The sequence below is a fragment of the Seriola aureovittata genome, chromosome 10 (assembly GCF_021018895.1).
Source record: "Seriola aureovittata isolate HTS-2021-v1 ecotype China chromosome 10, ASM2101889v1, whole genome shotgun sequence".
Taxonomy (NCBI): Eukaryota; Metazoa; Chordata; class Actinopteri; order Carangiformes; family Carangidae; genus Seriola; species Seriola aureovittata.
In genome coordinates, this window is record NC_079373.1 from 20,213,725 (window position 1) to 20,232,892 (window position 19,168).

The 19,168-nt window shown below is 43.5% G+C and overlaps 1 protein-coding gene across 4 annotated transcripts in view; it reads left to right on the top strand.

Moving 5' to 3' along the window:
* The first annotated feature begins 2,907 nt into the window (after window positions 1-2,907).
* The window catches only part of hipk2 (homeodomain interacting protein kinase 2), a 74,166-nt gene continuing 57,905 nt past the window's right edge, over window positions 2,908-19,168 (top strand). For all 4 annotated transcript variants that reach the window (XM_056386371.1, XM_056386372.1, XM_056386373.1 and 1 more), the window contains exon 1: window positions 2,908-3,227. In XM_056386371.1, coding sequence (XP_056242346.1) covers window positions 3,209-3,227 — 19 coding nt within the window. In that variant the 5' untranslated portion in view covers window positions 2,908-3,208. The remainder of the gene's footprint in view (window positions 3,228-19,168) is intronic.

The following is a 19,168-nucleotide window of genomic DNA, read 5'->3' on the forward strand; positions in this document are numbered from 1 at the left end:
CTGACTGGATTTTAATAAAATTCGCCGCCATGATCAGCCTCTCGGGATATAGTGAAAATTACACTGATTGGCCTAAGTGAGGTGCTGTAGCAATGTTTTAATTACCTGTTGCACACCTTGTTGACAAAATCATCCAAATTTCCACAGACTGCAATGCAAAACTCAGGGTTTTTCTTGTGTATTTTTTGTGTATTAACATTGTTTCTTTCTGTAACAGTAACATGTTACAGTTGAGATCCTGGTAGTCCATTTTTGGAGAGCAATACCAACAGTCAGATTGAGTTGTAGTAGTCCCCAGTTTCACATAATACACTTGATGGGAAGTGAGAGGTGAAATTGAACTTTTAAATTATTTCCCAAACTGTTGGGAAATGCCTTTTGCAGAGCTACATCCTGGTTCCACTTTGGCCTAGTGTGCACTTTCATAGCTGAGAGTAGACACTGTTTTGCAATACAATGAAAACTGTGATAAACATGTTTTTTAACCTCCAAGTAAGTGGTGCGGTTTACTTTATGGTTAACCTGGCGAGCCAAATATTATTAATAGGAATTAAGGATAAAAATATTAATCATCGGGAGAACTGGATTGTAAGGAAACATAGAGGAAGAGGGGAAGGCTATGTCTCACTGCTCCATTTGATCATTGTTATAACTGGACTGGAAGGCCTAGGGGAGGCACAAGACTACAGCATTTATTTGGTCCTATTTATTTTCAGACTTGCTGTTTGTCCTGAGCGGATGGGGGTAGGGATGGCAAGCATAGTGTTTAAGTGCCTCTGTACCACACACTTTCCCCTTATGAGGCTGGCAACTTCTCCATCGCTGCTGTAAAGCCAGCAATTAAGAAACACCAACATTATCAGCATTTTTCCTTATTGCATAAATTCCCATTACAGCCCTGCACAACCTGTTTTTCTGTTTACTTTCACTTCAATGCAACTACAGACATGTTGCTGTTTATATAAGCATTTGCATGATCAGAATTTATTGGATTAAGGACATCTGTATCTTCTTCCTCACTCTTATGAAACTCTCATGGAAAAACTATAATATCACTGTAAAGAGAAGAAGAATATCATGTTAAGACATTGTATCACACTAAAACACAGTTCGTTAATAATTAAGGCCTTAGGATAAGAATGCTTATTGTGGTGTATACTCTCAGTATTGAATAGGCTTCTACATATCGTTAGGCCGTGTCTTACACCCTATACTCTCAGTATTGAATAGATCACCACAGCAAAGTATAGGGCCAAAGCAAGTCCCTATAGGAACATGCTAGTGTTTTTTGTTGAGGAAGTAGCATTAATAAACAATGCCTTCCTGATGGGAGAATGGCATCAGGCTACTTGGGGTTTTAATGCTAAACAAATATAAGTCTGTACACCCTGTGGGCCTCTAAAGACCTAATTTTGTGAATGTCCATCAGTTACGTCATCAAATCACAGGCGTGCATTGGTCAGCGCTATATGATGCGTGTGCATGGCTGCAAGCCGTGTGACATACTTAAACCGAATGAGTAATTGCATAACTCCGCAAAGCTGTATGGCTTGGAACATGCACAGTGTCCGCTAAAGATAGATCATCCAAAGATCCAATCAAAGATAGATTGTTTTTTTTCACACGCACAATGTAACTTTGAGAAGAAATATTGGTGCTTTATATCACTTTATGTTTCTTTCTATGGCAGTGAGAACAAAACATTTCTACGGCTAGCTGCTTTTTAATTTATTTTCAGATTAGTGCACTTTGGCAGGCGCGAGAGGCTGACATTGCTCTGCTCTCACACACGCCCACATGTCTAAATCGACATGTTTAATTTAGAGGTTGGTGCGCACATATTGCTGTGAGTGCATTTTAGGGTCGCTGGTAAATGACAGATTACTCACATTTGTGTGAGCCTATGTAATCCGATTCCGCTCCAGTTCATTCTGTGCAAATCTCATGTCGTCATAGTGAAGCCTACAGTAGGAGCGCTCCAGCCTCACTCAGGCATGACCAGACGCACGCAGAGCCCTCCAACCCAGATGCACTTTGCACGGCGGTGAATAATGTCAACAGCCGTTTAACAGGCAGCGTGGCACAGCCGCAAGTCACATCATGTTCAACTAATTACACCCAGGTAGCATTAATTAGCATATTTTGTTAGACCACTTGTCCATTGGTTTTTTAGACTCTTTGCGTCCTGCTGTCACAAGATAGCCTGGCTGTTATTGCTGTTGATCATGATGTTAAATAATCATAAAATTACACAGTTATTTAATGCATTAGCATGTATTATTTTATATTAAATCTGATTTTTTCTTATCTTAGTGTAGGCCACAGTTTCAAAATGGCACACGAAATATTAAAGTATATTTAAACAATAATTGAAATCCAACTGTATCTATTCCTTAGTGAAAAAAGAGAGAAAAATTAGAAATATTACCTGCCCCCTCCAAAACATATACATAACGTAAACAATGATATATATGTGTGTGTTTTTTTTTTGTTTGTTTTTTTTTGCCCCTTTGAATTTTATACCTTATGTGATGCATTTGAAATACATCTGTATTAAATGGTTGATCTACTTTCTTCCTTTTTCTTTCTTTCTTTCTTTCTTTCTTTCTTTCTTTCTTTCTTTCTTTCTTTCTTTCTTTCTTTCTTTCTTTCTTTCTACTTACGGCTACACACTGTTCTTAGTTTTTTTTTTTTTTGTATTGTATTGTACACAATGATCATGATGATAATGATGTTTATCACTTGTATAACCAGCCACAGACCTGTAGTATTTGCTGTGGCTCCAGACTGATGCATCTCCTCGTCGCCTCCCATCGACTCGATCGTCAATCGACTCTCTCACTTTACACCAAACTCGCTGCGCTCTGACCACTGCAACTTTTGCAGAGACTCCTCACTCCACAGACATGTCGCACAATAGCTGAAGTAAACCTGTCATCGTGGCTCATCCTGTGAGCCTCCAGAAACACACCGCTGGTGGGATTTGACTCGCACAGCCTCTCTTCTGTCGCTTCCCTCGCATTGGACCCTACGTTTGAAAACGCCTGGATATGAATTATGAGCATTTTCCTCACTAATGAACTGGGCCAGTAATGCAGGAGACCACGGCGACTCTCTCATCAGTGTTTCAAGATGGCAGATTTTTATTGAGTTTTAAACAGAAATCTCGCTTTATTTTTTGCCATGTATAACAGAAATCCTTGCACCGATGGCCCCTGTATACGAAGGTAAGATGCTTTTGAAAATATGCTTGTTTTTTCCTCCTTTCCTGTGCGGGGCTCAGCCGCTGAACCTACTGTATCAATTGTGGTACAATTGAATTGCGGCTGATCGCGGAGGGAAGAGATGCGTTGCACCCTCTCCTCTTTCTGTCCAAAAAATCCTACAACATAGGCTATATCAACATTATATTCTCCAAATCCACCACAAGCAGGCAGTCACATTCCCTGCAGCTTTGTGCGTTTGTGGGGTTCTTTTTTTTTTGGTGACAGTTCAAGAATATTAGTAAATGCTCCGTAAGATTGTGGTGGCCAGTCTGAGCTGTATACGTTTTAAAATAGCAATGTATTAAGGTCAAAGACAAGCCTGTGTTTCACATACAGTGATCTTCATGTGCACAGGCACCTGGAAATGTTGTGTTTTGCCCCTGGTAGAAATGATAGCTGTGCTTGGAGAAGGAGAGACGGAATGAAAGAAGGTCGGAGACCGATCGGTCGGGTCTCGGCTCTATTCACTCTTCATTCTTCTATCTCCAATGATTTCACATCAGTCTGAAAGCTGACCGACTGTAGGTGCTTCACTGCCTCTGGTGCATTGATTCCTGTGTTTTATTTTTCTTCCGCAAACGAAAGGCATGCTTAAATAATACAGCACATTCGCTATCGCTGCAGCATTGTGGCTGTGACTAATCCAATTGAGAGAATGCTACCCCGCATGCTTCTCTACATTATTTGCTGTCACAAATGTTTGGCTGTGTTTTTTTTTATACTAAAAGAGTAATTTACACTCAAACAATGTGTTTGCTCTGCATTGTCGTTGTAAGGTGGGTTATAAATGTAAAACAATGCAAGCGGCCCATTATAATCCGTGCATGATCGAGGTCTCTGAATGGCCCAACAGCAACTACACAGATCATACCAATAGGTTAAATGGTGTAATTATAACAGGGACATTAGTATGATAGATTTTTCATGCAATCTTCTGTTGTATTTTTGATTGAATTCAGCTGTAGTAGTGTGTCATTCAGAAGTACTGTAGCTTGTGGAGATGCTCCTCTGACATCCTACAATAGGACAGATGACCTATAACAGTATTTACAAAGTAAACAGAGAGTTTACATGCTGATCAGGAGCTAATGCAAACTGACAGGCAGCATAAAGCAAATGATGACCCTTGATGTTTCCAGTATTTATTTTTGAGCAGCCTCATGTTTAATGTCTTTTCTACTCTATAGTCCCTCTGCTGGTATTAAAGAGAACCCCCCCCCCATTCAGAATTGCCATTAAGAAAGAGGTACTGAAAAGTAATGCTTTTAACACATTTAAAAGTGACATTATAGAAATATCAACAGCAAAAGTGGGTCCTAATAGGAATATTAAGGTTGAATAATAGCCTGCTATCGAAGATACAGTATCATAAAGTACAATGAGTGGGCAACAAACTCTTCACTAAGTGCTGTTATGTCCCAGTAGGAATAGTGTAGTGATTCTTCATTATGGGTGTTGAAGCTTAGAGGCATAGCTCAAGACACCAGCATTTCAACATGAAAAAGAAAGTTGAAATGAGACTCCTATGCAAAAGGTAATTAGTGTAAATTACATTCTCTGGCTTTTCCCTTCACCGCGGAGAAGAGGAGAAGGGAAGAGAAAGAGGCGGCAGGGGGAATTAATTACCTTGCCTGTCCTCCTCAGTGTTGGAGAGGGCTGTTACGTAGAGCAGTCATGGAAATGACCAGTGTCTCCGGTGGAAAATAGCTTTGGCGGGGGGGCCCTTCACGTAGAATTAGACCGGCTATTATGGTAATTATTCACCCTTGGCTACAGGGCAACTAATAACTTGAATCTATATGATTGACTACTTCCTTTACGGTAACAGCTGAGTTTGTTGTCATGTCTTTGTTTGTTTAAGACTTTGGTTTCACTTGGTTTCATGATTATTCAGAATAATTTTTATTATTTGGAATCAGATTTCCAGCACATCTAATTGTGGTCATTGTGCTTGTCTCAGTTTGTGTCATCTTCCTGTTGGTTCTGCCTCTTTTTTTTTTCTTTTTTTTTCATCTTTTTTTTCCATGTTTGCCTTTGGTCCTTCTTGGCCCAGACAGAAGGCCATCAGGCAGGCCTGCTGGCAGGCCGGGCAGCAGTCTGATCACCCTGGGAGCTTGGTCTCATAACCCAAACTGACACCTTGATGGATGTCTGATGAACGGAGCAGTCCAGCAGCCCCCAGCTGTGGAAAAGCTAATATTCAGACACTGCCAAACCCTACCCGCCTGCCCTCTTGCCCGGCTAGATATGGGTGTTGTTGTGGTGTGCTCATGCATGCATGTGCATATGTCTCTCGTGTGTGTTTGAGCCCGTACACACATGTGCCATCACCCGTTTGTAGGGGAGGCCTGCGAGAGGATTAGACAGCTGCAGAAATGGGCAAGAAGGCAACTTCATTTTCAGATCTGCCCCTCACAGGTCAAGCAGTACTATTCCAGAGAGGATTCATTCATTCCTGCCTGGAAAAATGAACAGAGTATGACTCAGAAGCTGATGATGACGATGATGATTATGATGATGATGATGATGATGGTGGTGGTGGTGGTGGTGGTGATGCTGCTGCTGACAGGCACTGCAGCATCACAGGCAGATTAATGTTTTATCCATCCACACAGCCATTATGAGTTAATGTGACCTTGAATTACCTCGTGGTTTCCAGGTATGGGGAATGCACCCCCGTCCTTGTTGAGGGGAGGTTACTCCTCTGAGGGCTGAGGAAAAGACAGACGGACAGAGAGAGCAAAACTTTCTCACAAACTGCCCTCAACTCCCTCCTGTCACCCTCCCTCTTCCCCCTCACGCTTGTTTGGAGCTGCTTGATTGATATCTTCCTCACAGGCCACGACCCGCGCTTAGAGTCCAAGGTTGCAGCTTTTTTAACTTTGATTAGAATTGCAGGAAGAACCCTGGGGGCCTTTGGGGGGCCATGGCAGGGCCACACCCCGTGGCAGAGAAGGGGGAATTGAAGAGGGTCTCTCTTCCTGGCTGTTTTGACAAGCAGGGTCATGTGTTTAGCTCTTCACTGTCCACAGTGGTGAAGGAGAAAGGGCCAGGGGAGGGAGGATAGCTAAACAGTCGGTAAGAGATGAGGTGATAGTTAAATAGCTCGCTGGAAAGAACAGCCATCACTCCACAAATCCAAGCAGGTGCCATTGTGAATGTTTATTTCTTGTTTTTTGCTTTCACTCAGTGTCAGGGCTGATCTGTTTGTTGACCTGATGCATCGCCTTATGACTTGTTAGGAAGGCAGTTTACTCAGAAAAGGTTATGAAAATGGATAAGCTGTCTTTACAAGTATCGCTTTTGCATTATTCAAAGCTTCCTATCTGAAAAGAAAAGTGAAATCCAGTGTTGGGGGGATTCTTTGTGCTATTGATTTGTTGGAGCATTTAGTGGAAGAAGCTGAGGCTTTGGAGGGAGATAGAATGTGAGTTTTATGTGAGATGAGATGTGTGTGTGTGTGTGTAGCTCTGCATTGAAGGCGGGGGAATATGTGAGCTCTCTGATGTGCTGAAATAGTTCACAGGTGTGATCTGAGGGTTTTGGAAACAGATGGGTGGGGGGGGGGGTTGCCTGAACTGAAATGACAGGTTAGTAGAGGCCAGACGGACACAGGAGGCCCGGCGTTGAATACAAGCTGACTACTTCTGGCTATTTCAACAGGCTCAACTTTTCATATAGTCTTTTCAGCAAATTTCTCTGGAGTAAAACTGCCTCCAGTACTCCGGCACATCATTCTTCTGGCCTCTATTTTTTTTTTTTTTTTGCATGGAGGAAATTCAATTGAGATGCAAGGGGGACTTTGCAGTTCTCATTTTCTCTTCAGTCAGTAAGCCTCCTGTTTTAGTGCTTCTGCCATATGTTTCAGACCTTTCTCGGAAACAGCTCTGAAAGCCCGGCTCTGAGGTCCTTGAAGAAGGAGACCACATCAGTTGCTGACATTAGTTGGTTTTTATCGAAGGGGAAAAGGGAGGCAGGCTGGGATGGAGCCTCAACCCTGTCGAATGCTTACACAAGGCATTTCCGTGTTGGTTGTCATGCATGTGTGAAGGCCCTTTTTTCCCCCTGCACTGTTGTTTCACACTGTGTATGCTGTCAGCTTGTGTGGAACAGCTGCCTCTGCCTCTGACTAGCAGTGTAACGACTCTGGGCTCTGTTAGGAGGGCTTTAGCTGGAGTTTCGTACGGTATTAAGTGTAACATGCACAAATGAGGTATATGCACAAAACTTGAAACTTGTTCTTATGTGATGGCACAAAAGATATCCCAGCCTTGACTGCTGGCATCAACACCATGAACACACTCAATCCACAGCATTTAAATGACTGGAACACTGAATATGTCATTTCTTTTCTAAATGGATTTGTATCACTTTGGAAACAATTTTCTGGCTAAAATAAATAAATAAATGAATAAAGTTCACCTCCTTGTATTTGACGATCAGCATGAGAAAAAAAAAAGATGAGTATCCCTCTTAGATTTAAATAACCTCCTCTTGCTAAAAGTAATGTAGGAACCTCTCTACAGCGAGGATGAGAGTAGCATCTGTTAAAAAGTACGATGCTGAGAATCTCTGCACCTTCTGACACATCCAGTGCTTTGATCCGCTATGAGAGCCACGGTTCACACAAAGGTTCACATTTTACTGCTTCTCAATACAGCACAGTGAATAAGGCCTTTTGTTAACTTGGGCCTGTTAAGCAATAATTACACAGGGATTCCTCGAGCATAAAGGGCACTTTATATGCTGAGGGCGTAAATCATGTTTTTTTTTTTTTTTAATATGTGAATAATATTGCACAGTGCAACGTGAGCATGATCTGCATTTTGCTCGCATGCCATATATTGCATGCTCACTTTGCAATCTCTCATCATCCGCCAGTGACCCCCGCCAATTTCCCACCCCCCACCCCTTCCCGCGCTTCCCCGCCCCACCCCCACATCTATCTCTTATCTGTCCTTCCATCCTGCTCTGTTTGTTGATAAGCCGAGAGGCCATTGGCCAGCACACATGGTGCCCATGTGACACTTCAGCAACAGCCTGATGGCCAGATTGGAAGCCCCCATGTATGTGTGTGTGTGTGTGTGTGTGTGTGTGTGTGTGTGTGTCTGTGTGTGTAATTGGAGGCTGGTTTGAGAAGAGGTCTGGCTACTGTAGCTTTTTTGTTCTTCATAATCATGACTCCCCCCACCCCCCACCCAAGCCCTCTCAAGCTCCCCCATCGCTTCCCGCCTCGCTCAGTCCCCCCCCCCACCCCAGCTCGTCTTATTGCCTCGTCCCATCACTAACCCCCCAAAACCAAACCACTGGCTTGTTTTTGGTGCACATTGTCCCAGGTCTTAATCCTATTGTTTGTAATAATGTCCCTGCCATACCCGTCCGTTTGACATCGCACTCTCTGGAAGAGAGCTGGCGGTGCGTCACATTGCACATGCACACACGAAGCTCATAAAAAAAAAAAAAAAAAAAAAAAAAAATAGAAAAGAAAAAAAAGTTGGAACAAAGCTTTGAATGTGGTGCAAAGACAACAGATGATGTAAGGTGCTACAGCTGGATGGTGAGGGCAACTGCCACACTCACAGCCACTTTATTTAAACAAAAGATCCTAACCGTCTCTTCGTGTTACATGAAGCGCGGAGTGAAAAATGGTTTGCAGTTTTTAATCAAGCCTTTCATAACCTCCACATATTTCCTCCTCTTCTGGGGAAAAAAAGACAGGATGGGAGGGAGCGAGAGGGGGGGTGTTTACAGACAGATATTAAAATAAGCAGAGAAGAAGTGAATTACACAGTGAGATTAGGCCACTGAGGTTGAGGTTTAAAGGGTATATGCACAGACACACCTATTGGCTCTACCATGAGCGGCAAGCCAACATGGACTAAGTGCCGCTGCCAGCCCCATCACCACTCCTGGCTCCGGCCCCTCTCGGTCATGGAAGGGAAGTGGAGCGATGGGCGGCTGCTGGCGGCCCCTTCACAGATGGCTGCAGGTACAGCTCTACGCTTGGCTGATAACCAAGGACTTCAAAGCTCAGACGAGTGCTCAAACCCATTTCTGTCCAGAGCCAGGAGGCAAAAGGCACAGAGCAGAGAAAGGAGGCAGCTATAGACAAGGACTGGGGTCATCAAAAGAGTCAACAGGCATGGAAATGAGCAGCTTTAGTCCTTTCCTTTTCCTCCACTCCTTTTTTTTTGTGCAGTATTTGTTCTTATATTCTTGCTCAGACATTCTCCACTTCTCATCGTTTTGTTCGATCTTTTCAAATTTTTATCGACATGCTGCGTGGTTATCATTCTTCTATGACCGCGAAAGCAGACACATCCTCTCGCTAGACAGAAACAGAACTAAAATGTGATGGTCATTGCTACAAACAGTGGCTCCTCCATCTCAAGTGATTTCTTTTTCTCTTTTTTTTTTCTTCCTTAATTTGCTTCACTTAGGAATCCCGTATTCCCTGTGAAAAATCAGTTTCAGTAAACCAAGAAGTTCCACATCAAAAGGAGCAGGAGGTGGAAGTGACAAAAGTGTATGCTTGTATAAAAAGATAAATCTCTCAGAGGTTTAATGAATTAGAGTCATGAAATGTAGTAAAATGGTCTCTGTATCTACTTAATATTCACATATGTAGAGAAAAACGATTCCTCCATTTCTGCCGAAGGCTTAGGAATAAGCTTTTATGAGCTCTTAAGGGATAATGTAGAGAGGGATGCGATGTTAAAAAGTCATTGATTCAATTAGACAATCCAGTGGCTCCTCTGCTCTAATAATGCTCCAGCACTGACATGACAAAACACTGTATGTCCCAACTTGAAGAGATATTTCCTCACAGCTGCAATACTGCTGCATGAACATCTCGGAGGACATTTAGTAACATTCAGTTGCAGCATAAATGAATGGTTATGGTTGTTTAACGGCACTGTGATCCTTTTATCAAGAAACTGTAAAATTTAGGATCTTTAGAAAGATTTGAAGTGTATATTAAGTTTGCTATTCCCATTATTTTATTCTGAAAGATCTAATAAAACCCTCTTATTTTAATGGATGGGTGCTGAGCTTTGAAGAACGTTTGTGCTAAAAAAAAAACAAAAAAAACCCAGAATTAATAGTGACATTTATTACTGGAAATGTTCCTCATGCGTGTCTCATTTAAGTATGTTTAAAGTTTAAAGTATGCATTCACAGTAAACTTATTAAACATAATTCAGGAAGAGTAATAGCACGACCTGTTTATATATTTCTGGGCCCGAGTGTGTTGCAGCATTAAAAAAGAAAAAAAAAAAAAGAAAAAAAACAGGTTGCGCACCTTTTAGATCCACTCCTCACTTCAAAGCCTCAGGCACATCATGGCCAGCCAGCAGCTCTCTCTGGCAGCCTTTTGAACTGACCCCTCCATTCAGCCTGAGAGATGGAGAGGGAGAGGGAGAGGGAGAATGACAGCGAGAATGACAGAGACTGAAAAAGTGAAGAAGGAATAGAAGGGAGGGCGGCAGCGAAGCCGGGTTGGAGAGATGAATACCATCTTCTGGAGGCCCCAGGCTTCAGGGGCACCTCCAGAGGTCAGGGGGGTGCTTGTGTGTGTGTGTGTGTGTGTGTGTGTGTGTGTGTGTGTGTGTGTGTGTGTGTGTGTGTGTGTGTGTGTGTGTGTGTGTGTGGAGGGAGGGGGCCGTTTGGCGGTTAGTTTTGTGGGGGTGGGGGGGTTGCTGGTTTAAAAGGGATTTCGTAGGTGGTGGCAACAGTGTTGTTGGGGGTCGTAGATCTGAGCCCTCGTCTCCTTTAACCTGTCCTCCCCCTCTTACATCTGGGATCAGCGCTGTCCAGCAAGGCGCCCGTCTCCTCGGCTCCCCTGACAGAGCCAAGCAGCTGCTATCACACACAAACACGCTCCCACCCCTCCATCACTTTTTTTTTCTTTTTTTTTTAAGAGAAGCTGGCCCAGAAAAAAGGCCAAAAGTTGACCTTTAGCTACGAGGACCTGTTCTCTTTCCCTCGCTGCTCCAGAGTGGTCCAGGCCAGGCCAGTGGTTTTTATCTCGTTAGACTTGTGCGAGACGGAGACAAGTGAGCGAGTGAGCTCTGCACTTAAAACTTAAAGTGGCATCCGTCTCAATCAGATCCCAACATTTTAATAGCACGTCTATCTTCATTCACAGCAGAGCATCTTACAGTATGATGAATAATTATTTACTGACTGACTTCCCACAGCTCATCTTTTCCATCTGTTAAAAAACGCTCTCAGCTACTACTGAAGTGGGAGTTTAGAAACATCCGAGGCCACGAGAACACAACCAAGCTGGCAAATTCTTAAAGTAAATGGATCTTGTTTCATGTAGTTGACTAAACAAAGTTTGCCATTATGTGTATAATTGTAAAACCAACAACTCCTGTCCTCCTTTTGTAAGTGTTTACCTTTTATGCAAGCCAGTTCAAATGTGTACTTCCCAAACACGGCCACTCAGTGTGTGGGTGTTAAACTGATGGTCAGAATAGCCATTTCCTGCCTGGTTTTGGCTGCTATTTGTAACTGTGAGGACACTGTAAATATAATCGGCTAAAGCCATGAATTTCACGCTGAATCAGACGTAGAGGGCTGAGTTGGCTCGCCATATTTATTACCTCAGCCGCTGCGGCCAGAAGGACTCAACATCCATGTTTATGACACACTGTCAGTTGGATTAAGGACACATATGCCTTGCTAAATTTGTATGTGAGCACATGTTTGTGTGTGTGCTATAATCTCTTAAAAGCTGCTTGAATATATAGCCTGGTGGGCCTCCTCACTTTGTCAGACAGAAGACAGACGGAATGAGAGAGGCTACAAAAGGAGAAAAGCGTAAAAAAAAGATGAAGATGAGGAGAGATTAAGGGATTAAAACAATTTATTAAACATGCATATGGATGAATCACCTGCAGTATGAAGGCAGGAGTGCATGTGGAGGCATTTTAGAGGGAGAAAAAGCATCTGTAGTTTAAATTAGTCTGATCTACGGCCCTAATAGGCTCCGAGTAGCAGCTTCACACACCCCACTGAAATATCACACACTCTTGTCACCTGGGGAGGCATGTGCACCCTATTTGATAGTGGAGAGCACTGGGGGGGGGGGGGGGGGGGGGGGCTGGAGCAGTAAACCAGCAACATGTGGGGGTCTCATGTGAACTCTCATGAGACATGGGTAGAAGCCAGTAAAAAGTAGGTGTCCTGCACCAGCATCAGCACTTATCATTATGAATCACACTGACTGACTTGTATGTCACAAGTTGTTTTGATAATAAGGAAGTGGATAGCCGTGCCCGTGTGTGATTGGCCCCCAGGTGCCTGGTCAGGTTGGACTGGTTCCTGGGGTTCATCGCTGGGTTTTTAAGGGGTGGTGCTTTGGATAATTCCCTCTGGGTGTGTGTGCGTCTGTATGTTTTGGGCTGGTGTCGTCATGCATGTTGTTACTGCATAGCTAAGATTTTAGAGCTCTGACAAATAGTTCAGAAAGTCCTGCAAAGCACAAATAGTTACACAGTTACACACACACACACACACACACACGAATGCACATACAGGTGGAGTCTCAGAAATGCATAGATGCATATCTTTGGTATACACGCCTAGTACACATATGCAGAAAGTTGTTTGTGTGTGTGTGTGTGTGTGTGTGTGTGTGTGTGTGTGTGTGTGTGTGTGTGTGTGTGTGTGTGTGTGTGCGCGCGCGCGCGTGGTATCGCGTGCATCCTCGGTCGAGGTGAGTGTGTCAAGCAGGACAGGCGTTATTCCATCTGTCACTGTTGGACATTAATGCAGCAGACTTTGACCCCTGAGTTCAAGAACACACCCAAAACCAAGGCTTAGTAGTGTGTTCCAGGGGACAGGGCAGGGTGGCAGGGTGGGGCGATGATGCCATCTCCTCAAAACACTGTCCAAGGCAGCGCTCCCTCCAACTGACCTCCCCTGTAACTGTCTCTGTCTTTGCCTTCAGCTATTTCTGTCTCTCACTGTTTGACTCTCTAATTCTTACTTTGCACAATTAGAATCAATAGTTTACCAACTGCAAACAGTGCTCACATTCCAAAAAATGGTAATGAGTAAAGATTATCAACTCATTTAACACTTTGGATGTGATAATCATATTAGTGGGGTTAATACAATTCAGAACCTCACAAAGCGAGTACCTGTTACCCATGCATAAATAACAAGGGATAACACGACATGAAAATCATGATGGATTTTTTTTTTTTTAAATCCTTTGTTTTTTCTCTGTCAGTTGTTCATTTTCATCTTACAACATAATCATATTTGTTTGTCCAGGAAGAGGTCAGATCCTTTAGAAATAGAATTAAGGTCTCGGTCTCTGAAAGGTTCTTTTACAAACCTCATTCTGCTCTGGGCCTTTTGTTAACTGAACATTAGGCAGAATAATGACTGAAAGGTAATAGGTAGCTGAGCGGAACCTGGTTCTCCATATTTGTGTATGTAGGCATATGTGTGTGTGTGTGTGTGTGTGTGTGTGTGTGTATAACTGGCTTTTGTCCTTCACTCACTGAAGTGCTATCCTTTCAAAACCTCAGGTTGCGCTACGTTGCAAGAGCAGCAAACAAACCGCATACTTCAGTCTGTAGCTTACAGCACAACAACACATGGCACGCAAGAAACATCCACACAGCTCTGGCCCCTCTCAGATCGACTGCCCGCTGAAGGATGTTTTCTCCCACATTATTTTCTACGTCGGCTCGCTGTTTTTCTTGCCTGCAGTTCTCATATGTTAATCCCATTATAGTACATTGTGTCCGGCTGTCATTGTTGATCCTAATGACATAAGAGGAAGTGTGGTGTGGCGGGGCGTTTCTTACTGTGTGTAAATGATAAGGATTCTGGAGAGCGGCTGCTTATCAGGTGTGTGTCCTTGTGTGGCCCTGGATTGTGTTTGTAACTGTGGTCAAAGCAGCGCAGCTTGATGCACGCAGTGGTTGTCAGCGGTAGTGCAGTGAAGTAACAGGTGCCACTGGTTTATGGTTCGGCACGTTTTCAGCTCCCTCCTTCTCATTTTATTTTGCTGCTGCTGTTGAACACGAGACAGAGGACAAAGTTTCTTCTTTTCTCTTTCAAATTCACTTTTACTTTTGCAACAGCAAGGGCATGTATTACTAGGCATTTCTTTCTTTCTTTCTTTCTTTCTTTCTTTCTTTCTTTCTTTCTTTCTTTCTTTCTTTCTTTCTTTCCTTTCTTTCTTTTCTTTCTTTCCAGGGGGAGGAAGTGGGGTGCTGTGCTTTGTACACTTGCTACACTCGTGATTTGATTAATAAGAAATCCAGCTCAAGCAGAGCCACTCTGCCATCCCTTCCTCCTCCTCCTCCTCCTCCTCCTCCTCCTCATCTCCTGCTCCTCTCCTCCACCCTGTGCCTTGGTTCAGTGCCTGGTTAGGCTGACCTGGCAGTATAAACAAGGCAAATGTTTTTCTCACACCAGCCGTTTTTATGACCACACTTACAACGTGAATAGCAGCTTTCTTATCTACTGACAGTTGCCCCGGGGAACTAGGTCTGTCAGCTTTACTTTAGATTAGAAATGCTAGCACTGAAACTTTAACTACACAAGTTATCATCTCCTTGGTAAACCCTCCAAGTCAATAATATATTCAGAGCTGTCTTTCACATCGGTTTGGTGTGAGTGTGTGTAGCTGTATACGCCTCTTGTCATTGCTGCTCCTGGATGTGGACATGTGCGGTAGCTTGTGTGTGTTTGTCCTCGCTTGTGTATCTATGCCAGTGCATTTGAGCGAATGCTGACCGAACATGTTATCTCACAGCTAACACAACATGTTGTATCTTTGGCTGTTAGTTTCCAGGAAGGAGAGAGTTGAGGGAGTGTCACATTTACAGCAGGCACGTTGCTGATTTACGAGCAGAGAAGTTCTGTGTAGTACGTCTGTCAAACAGCATTCGTGTTTGCCTTTTAGGCCGCCCATATGCGAGATGGATATCTGTCCTCTTTTTGTGTGTTTGTAAGAGAGTGTTGGAGGGAAATGGCGAGGCAGTTCCAACTGGTCAAGTGACGCGGTCAGGATGAGCTGATGGAGCAGCAGCCTGCATGACAGTATCTCCCTGCGAGCTCGTCTGATGCATTATTCTATAAATAAGCAGAGATGAGAGGGCTAAAAAAGCAGACAGGATGGTCAATAGTGGCCGCGGGTGAGAGAGAGAGAGAGAGAGAGAGAGAGAGAGAGAGAGAGAGTGAGAGACTATTCAGTGTCAAGCTCCAGCTCCCCCACCGAAGGCAGAACTCAGGCAGGAGGCAGGAACACAAGGCTCGGCTTCTCTCTATGAACAATATGTTCCTCTTCAGTGGTGCATTCAATGTTGTATTTAACCCCAGAGCCACTGTCACTGTCCCCACTACAGGTTTTCCACCAGTGGTGCTGTCGGCCATGTGTGCACATAACATCACTCCAGAAAATATATACAGACTGGTGACTAATTAAAAGGAAACTTGGATAAATGAGAAACAAATGCAGATGTTTCCATACAGGCTCCGGGGGCTCGCTGAATGGTTCGATGTGAATCATATGCTGTGGCCTTTGCATTCAATGCAACTGTACACCTATGGGAGAGTATCTATCTATGATATCTTTTTGGAATAATGGCGTTCATTCCTTCAGTAGATTTGCAGAGAATCTATGACAAAGAGATATTGAAGCTGTTCTTACTAATACAAATGATGTTGCTCTCCTATCAACACGTCAGGCTGCTCAGAGACGGGCCGGAGGTGAGGGAAGCAACACACACACGCGCAAACAGCAGCGAAGGGTGAGATAATGCTTTGTCTAGACGGTCAGAAGTTATTTCATTAGCAAGCGATTTGACCCACCCCCACCCTCACCCCATCCCCACCCAAACTGTCCAGTCCTGTAGACACTGGGATGTCCAGTAAAGAGACAGGGTCATCAGAGAGTCTCCATTGGTGTCAGTAGCCATTAGGCCTCAGGAAGTAATCCAAATATACCCAGGCCAGGGGACATCGACCAGACAGACCTGACTGCCGTCTCTTGCTGTCTCTGCATAGTCTCCTAGGTGACGGCTGGGCTCTCGGTACCGTATCTATCCACTCAGATAGACATTTTTGTGCAGACTTAACGAGGAACAGTTGCTCTCTGGATATTGATTGATATATATATTCAAATTTATTAGCCTTATTTTATGCATTCTTGCTGTGCAAAAAGATCTGTTTATCTCACCCTTGAATTGTTTTGAATTATGAAGCACAGAACTTTGGGCACAGGCATGGATAAGTGGAATGACAAGCAGGTTTTATATTAAAAGACTATTTGTAATTACAAAAGGCTACTTGGCAGGATTGGTGGTATCTAAAGGTGTTCTCATCAATACTCTTTGTCATGTTGTCAGCCGAGTATAAATGACGGGTTTAATAAAAGAGAGCAAACAGAAGCAGGTCACAGGCTAGAATGTGAGGGCCACTCGTGGCCCCGCTCTCCACGCTCTGTTCTCCTTCCCTCCTTTTCAGTCTGTCTCTCACCCTCGCATGGCATGCAGAACGGCCCTGATCCTCCCAAAAAGAAGATTAACAAACCCCTGACAGAGAAGTAATCTCTCTGAAAACATTGACTATTACCATTTCAACATGCTGCCTCTAAACAGTGGAAAATGCCTCTCTGGTATTCTTAATTGCAGTGTGTGGGACACACTGTGTTCCTTTAGGTATGCTAAATGGAAAGCCTTGGCTACTGAAGGTATTCCAACATTGTAAATGTACTACAATGGACCTTTACAGTTTTGCGCTTGGCATAGAGTTCAGAAATTCAAATAAACTTCAAGAAGACATTTTCAAGGGAAGGTCTTTTGCACTGTGTTGTTTCTGACAACAGCATAGAAGGTTTGTTTGTTCAGATTCTACATCATAAATATGTTTGAACCTTGGTTTGGGTGAAGAGTGATTCATGAGGACTGGAACCGCTTTTCCAAAGAAGTATAATTGGTCACATTGTTGCCTGTGTATGTTGTCATGAGATAACATTCCAGCCATTTGACCTCTTACTTTTGGTTCATTTAATTACTTATCTGTGTTCTGCACAGGGCTCTTAACTGTTTGTACAGCTTTTTGGTTCTGTGGCAAAACGAACTCTGCAGAATTTCTTAACAAGTCAAAGCTGAATTTCAAGAGTTTGCGACACATTTCTAAAGATTTTGTGTCAGTTATATTTCAGAGCCCCTTCCCAGTCATGGGGAGCATATGTGTCCTTTAGTTCAATGCACCATGCAGGCAATGTCAGGTGAACTCTTTGACCACTTTGTTAAAACTGACAGAGAGTCAATGAGTGACTAAGATCGGGGTTGAGGAGGAATTCATGTGATGCTAATGCAAAGAGCAGCTAGCCTCGATCTGGCCTTGTAAAACCCCGAGCTATCCGCAGTCATGCTGGCAGATATGTAATGCTGGAATTTTCCATAAGAGGACAGGCCTGCCCCTGTGTCTGTCTATCCATCTTTCTGTCCATCAGTCTGTGCCTGTGATTATCCTGTCAGGCTCTCAGTCACACACTGTTGACGCTGCTCTGTGACGCAACTCATCATTCAAATTATTTTTAGCGTAAAGTCCAGGCACAGGAATTGGTAATCCAAGGAGTGACATCTGGCCTTCACGGCTTATGTGATTAGCACAGAGCCTTGCCCCTAATAGCCTAGCGGACGTTCTTCATTACCTCTCTGGTCTAGCCATACCTAGTGGGACATGAAGTGTCTAGGTGTGGGCACTTAAAGCAAAAAAAAAAAAAGACTACATCTTATGGATTGATCAGAGCATGTATGTGCAGATATCACGGCAGAAATAAGAACTACAGGAAGCATGGAGGTGCTATGCTACATCCGCTGCTGTACAACACCGGCAAAGCTTACAGTGAACTGTATCTCCAATCCTGCAGCATTAAGGCTAAGACCAGATGATGCAAAAGAAAGATACAAAAAACTCAAAAAAAAAAAAAAAAAAAAAAGGAGGAAGAGAGGTCAGGAGAGTTAAAAAAAAAACAAATGAAGCAAAGTATACTGGAAGGCTGCCAGCTTGCCAGCTTCCTACTGAATTAATCATCATCACCACTCAAATGGCTAATAATGACAAAGTGACCAGGCATGTCCCCTCCTCTCTGCTTTCTGTCCGCAGAATGGAGCCCACAATTATGGACGTCCCAACGTCTTGGAGGGAAATGGTCCTCTAATTATCTTTGAACGGAGCAAAACTTCCCAGCTTTCAAGATGTCTATTAAACACACAAAAGCAGCAATTTTTCCAGCAGCAAACAAAGTTAAAGGGCTGTTTGCATGCATGGGCTTTGTTAGTGTTTGTGTGCACGCTGCGACCGTAACATTCTTTGAATCACGCATCGGTTGATCAACAGCGAGGCCTAATCGTGTGTGTGGGCGTCGGTATGGCCAGGTGGAAGCTCTTAGTTTGTTAGCAGTAAACTAATTGTGGGTTTACTGGAAACCGTTTAAACATAGCATTACTACAAGTCTCATATAATCGTGCCTTGTGCTGTAATAATCATTTCAATGTTACAAACAAGCCTGTTTGTAAAAGAGAGAGATAAAGAAAGGGACTATTTTTGGGCAGTTGTTTGCTTGGAGAAGCTTTTGCTTATTCTGAGGCAGCTTGTTCCCAGGAGTTCAGAGCACAGCCTCGCTGCAGTTTTGCTTTTGTTTTGTTGTCTTCAAGATCCGTGGTTGAGAGCTCAGTTCAGTGCCCTTCTCCTGTTTTCATAGTTACTTTAGCAAAATTTCTTCCACCACCTTCCCTAAAGTGAGTAATTGTGTACCAACAAATACAAGGGCTGGGTTGTGTAGTGGGGAAGGAAATTGCAATCATTCCTTTGGCCTGTTTTTGTGTACAATTGTGTGTTGCACCTCTGTCTCTGTG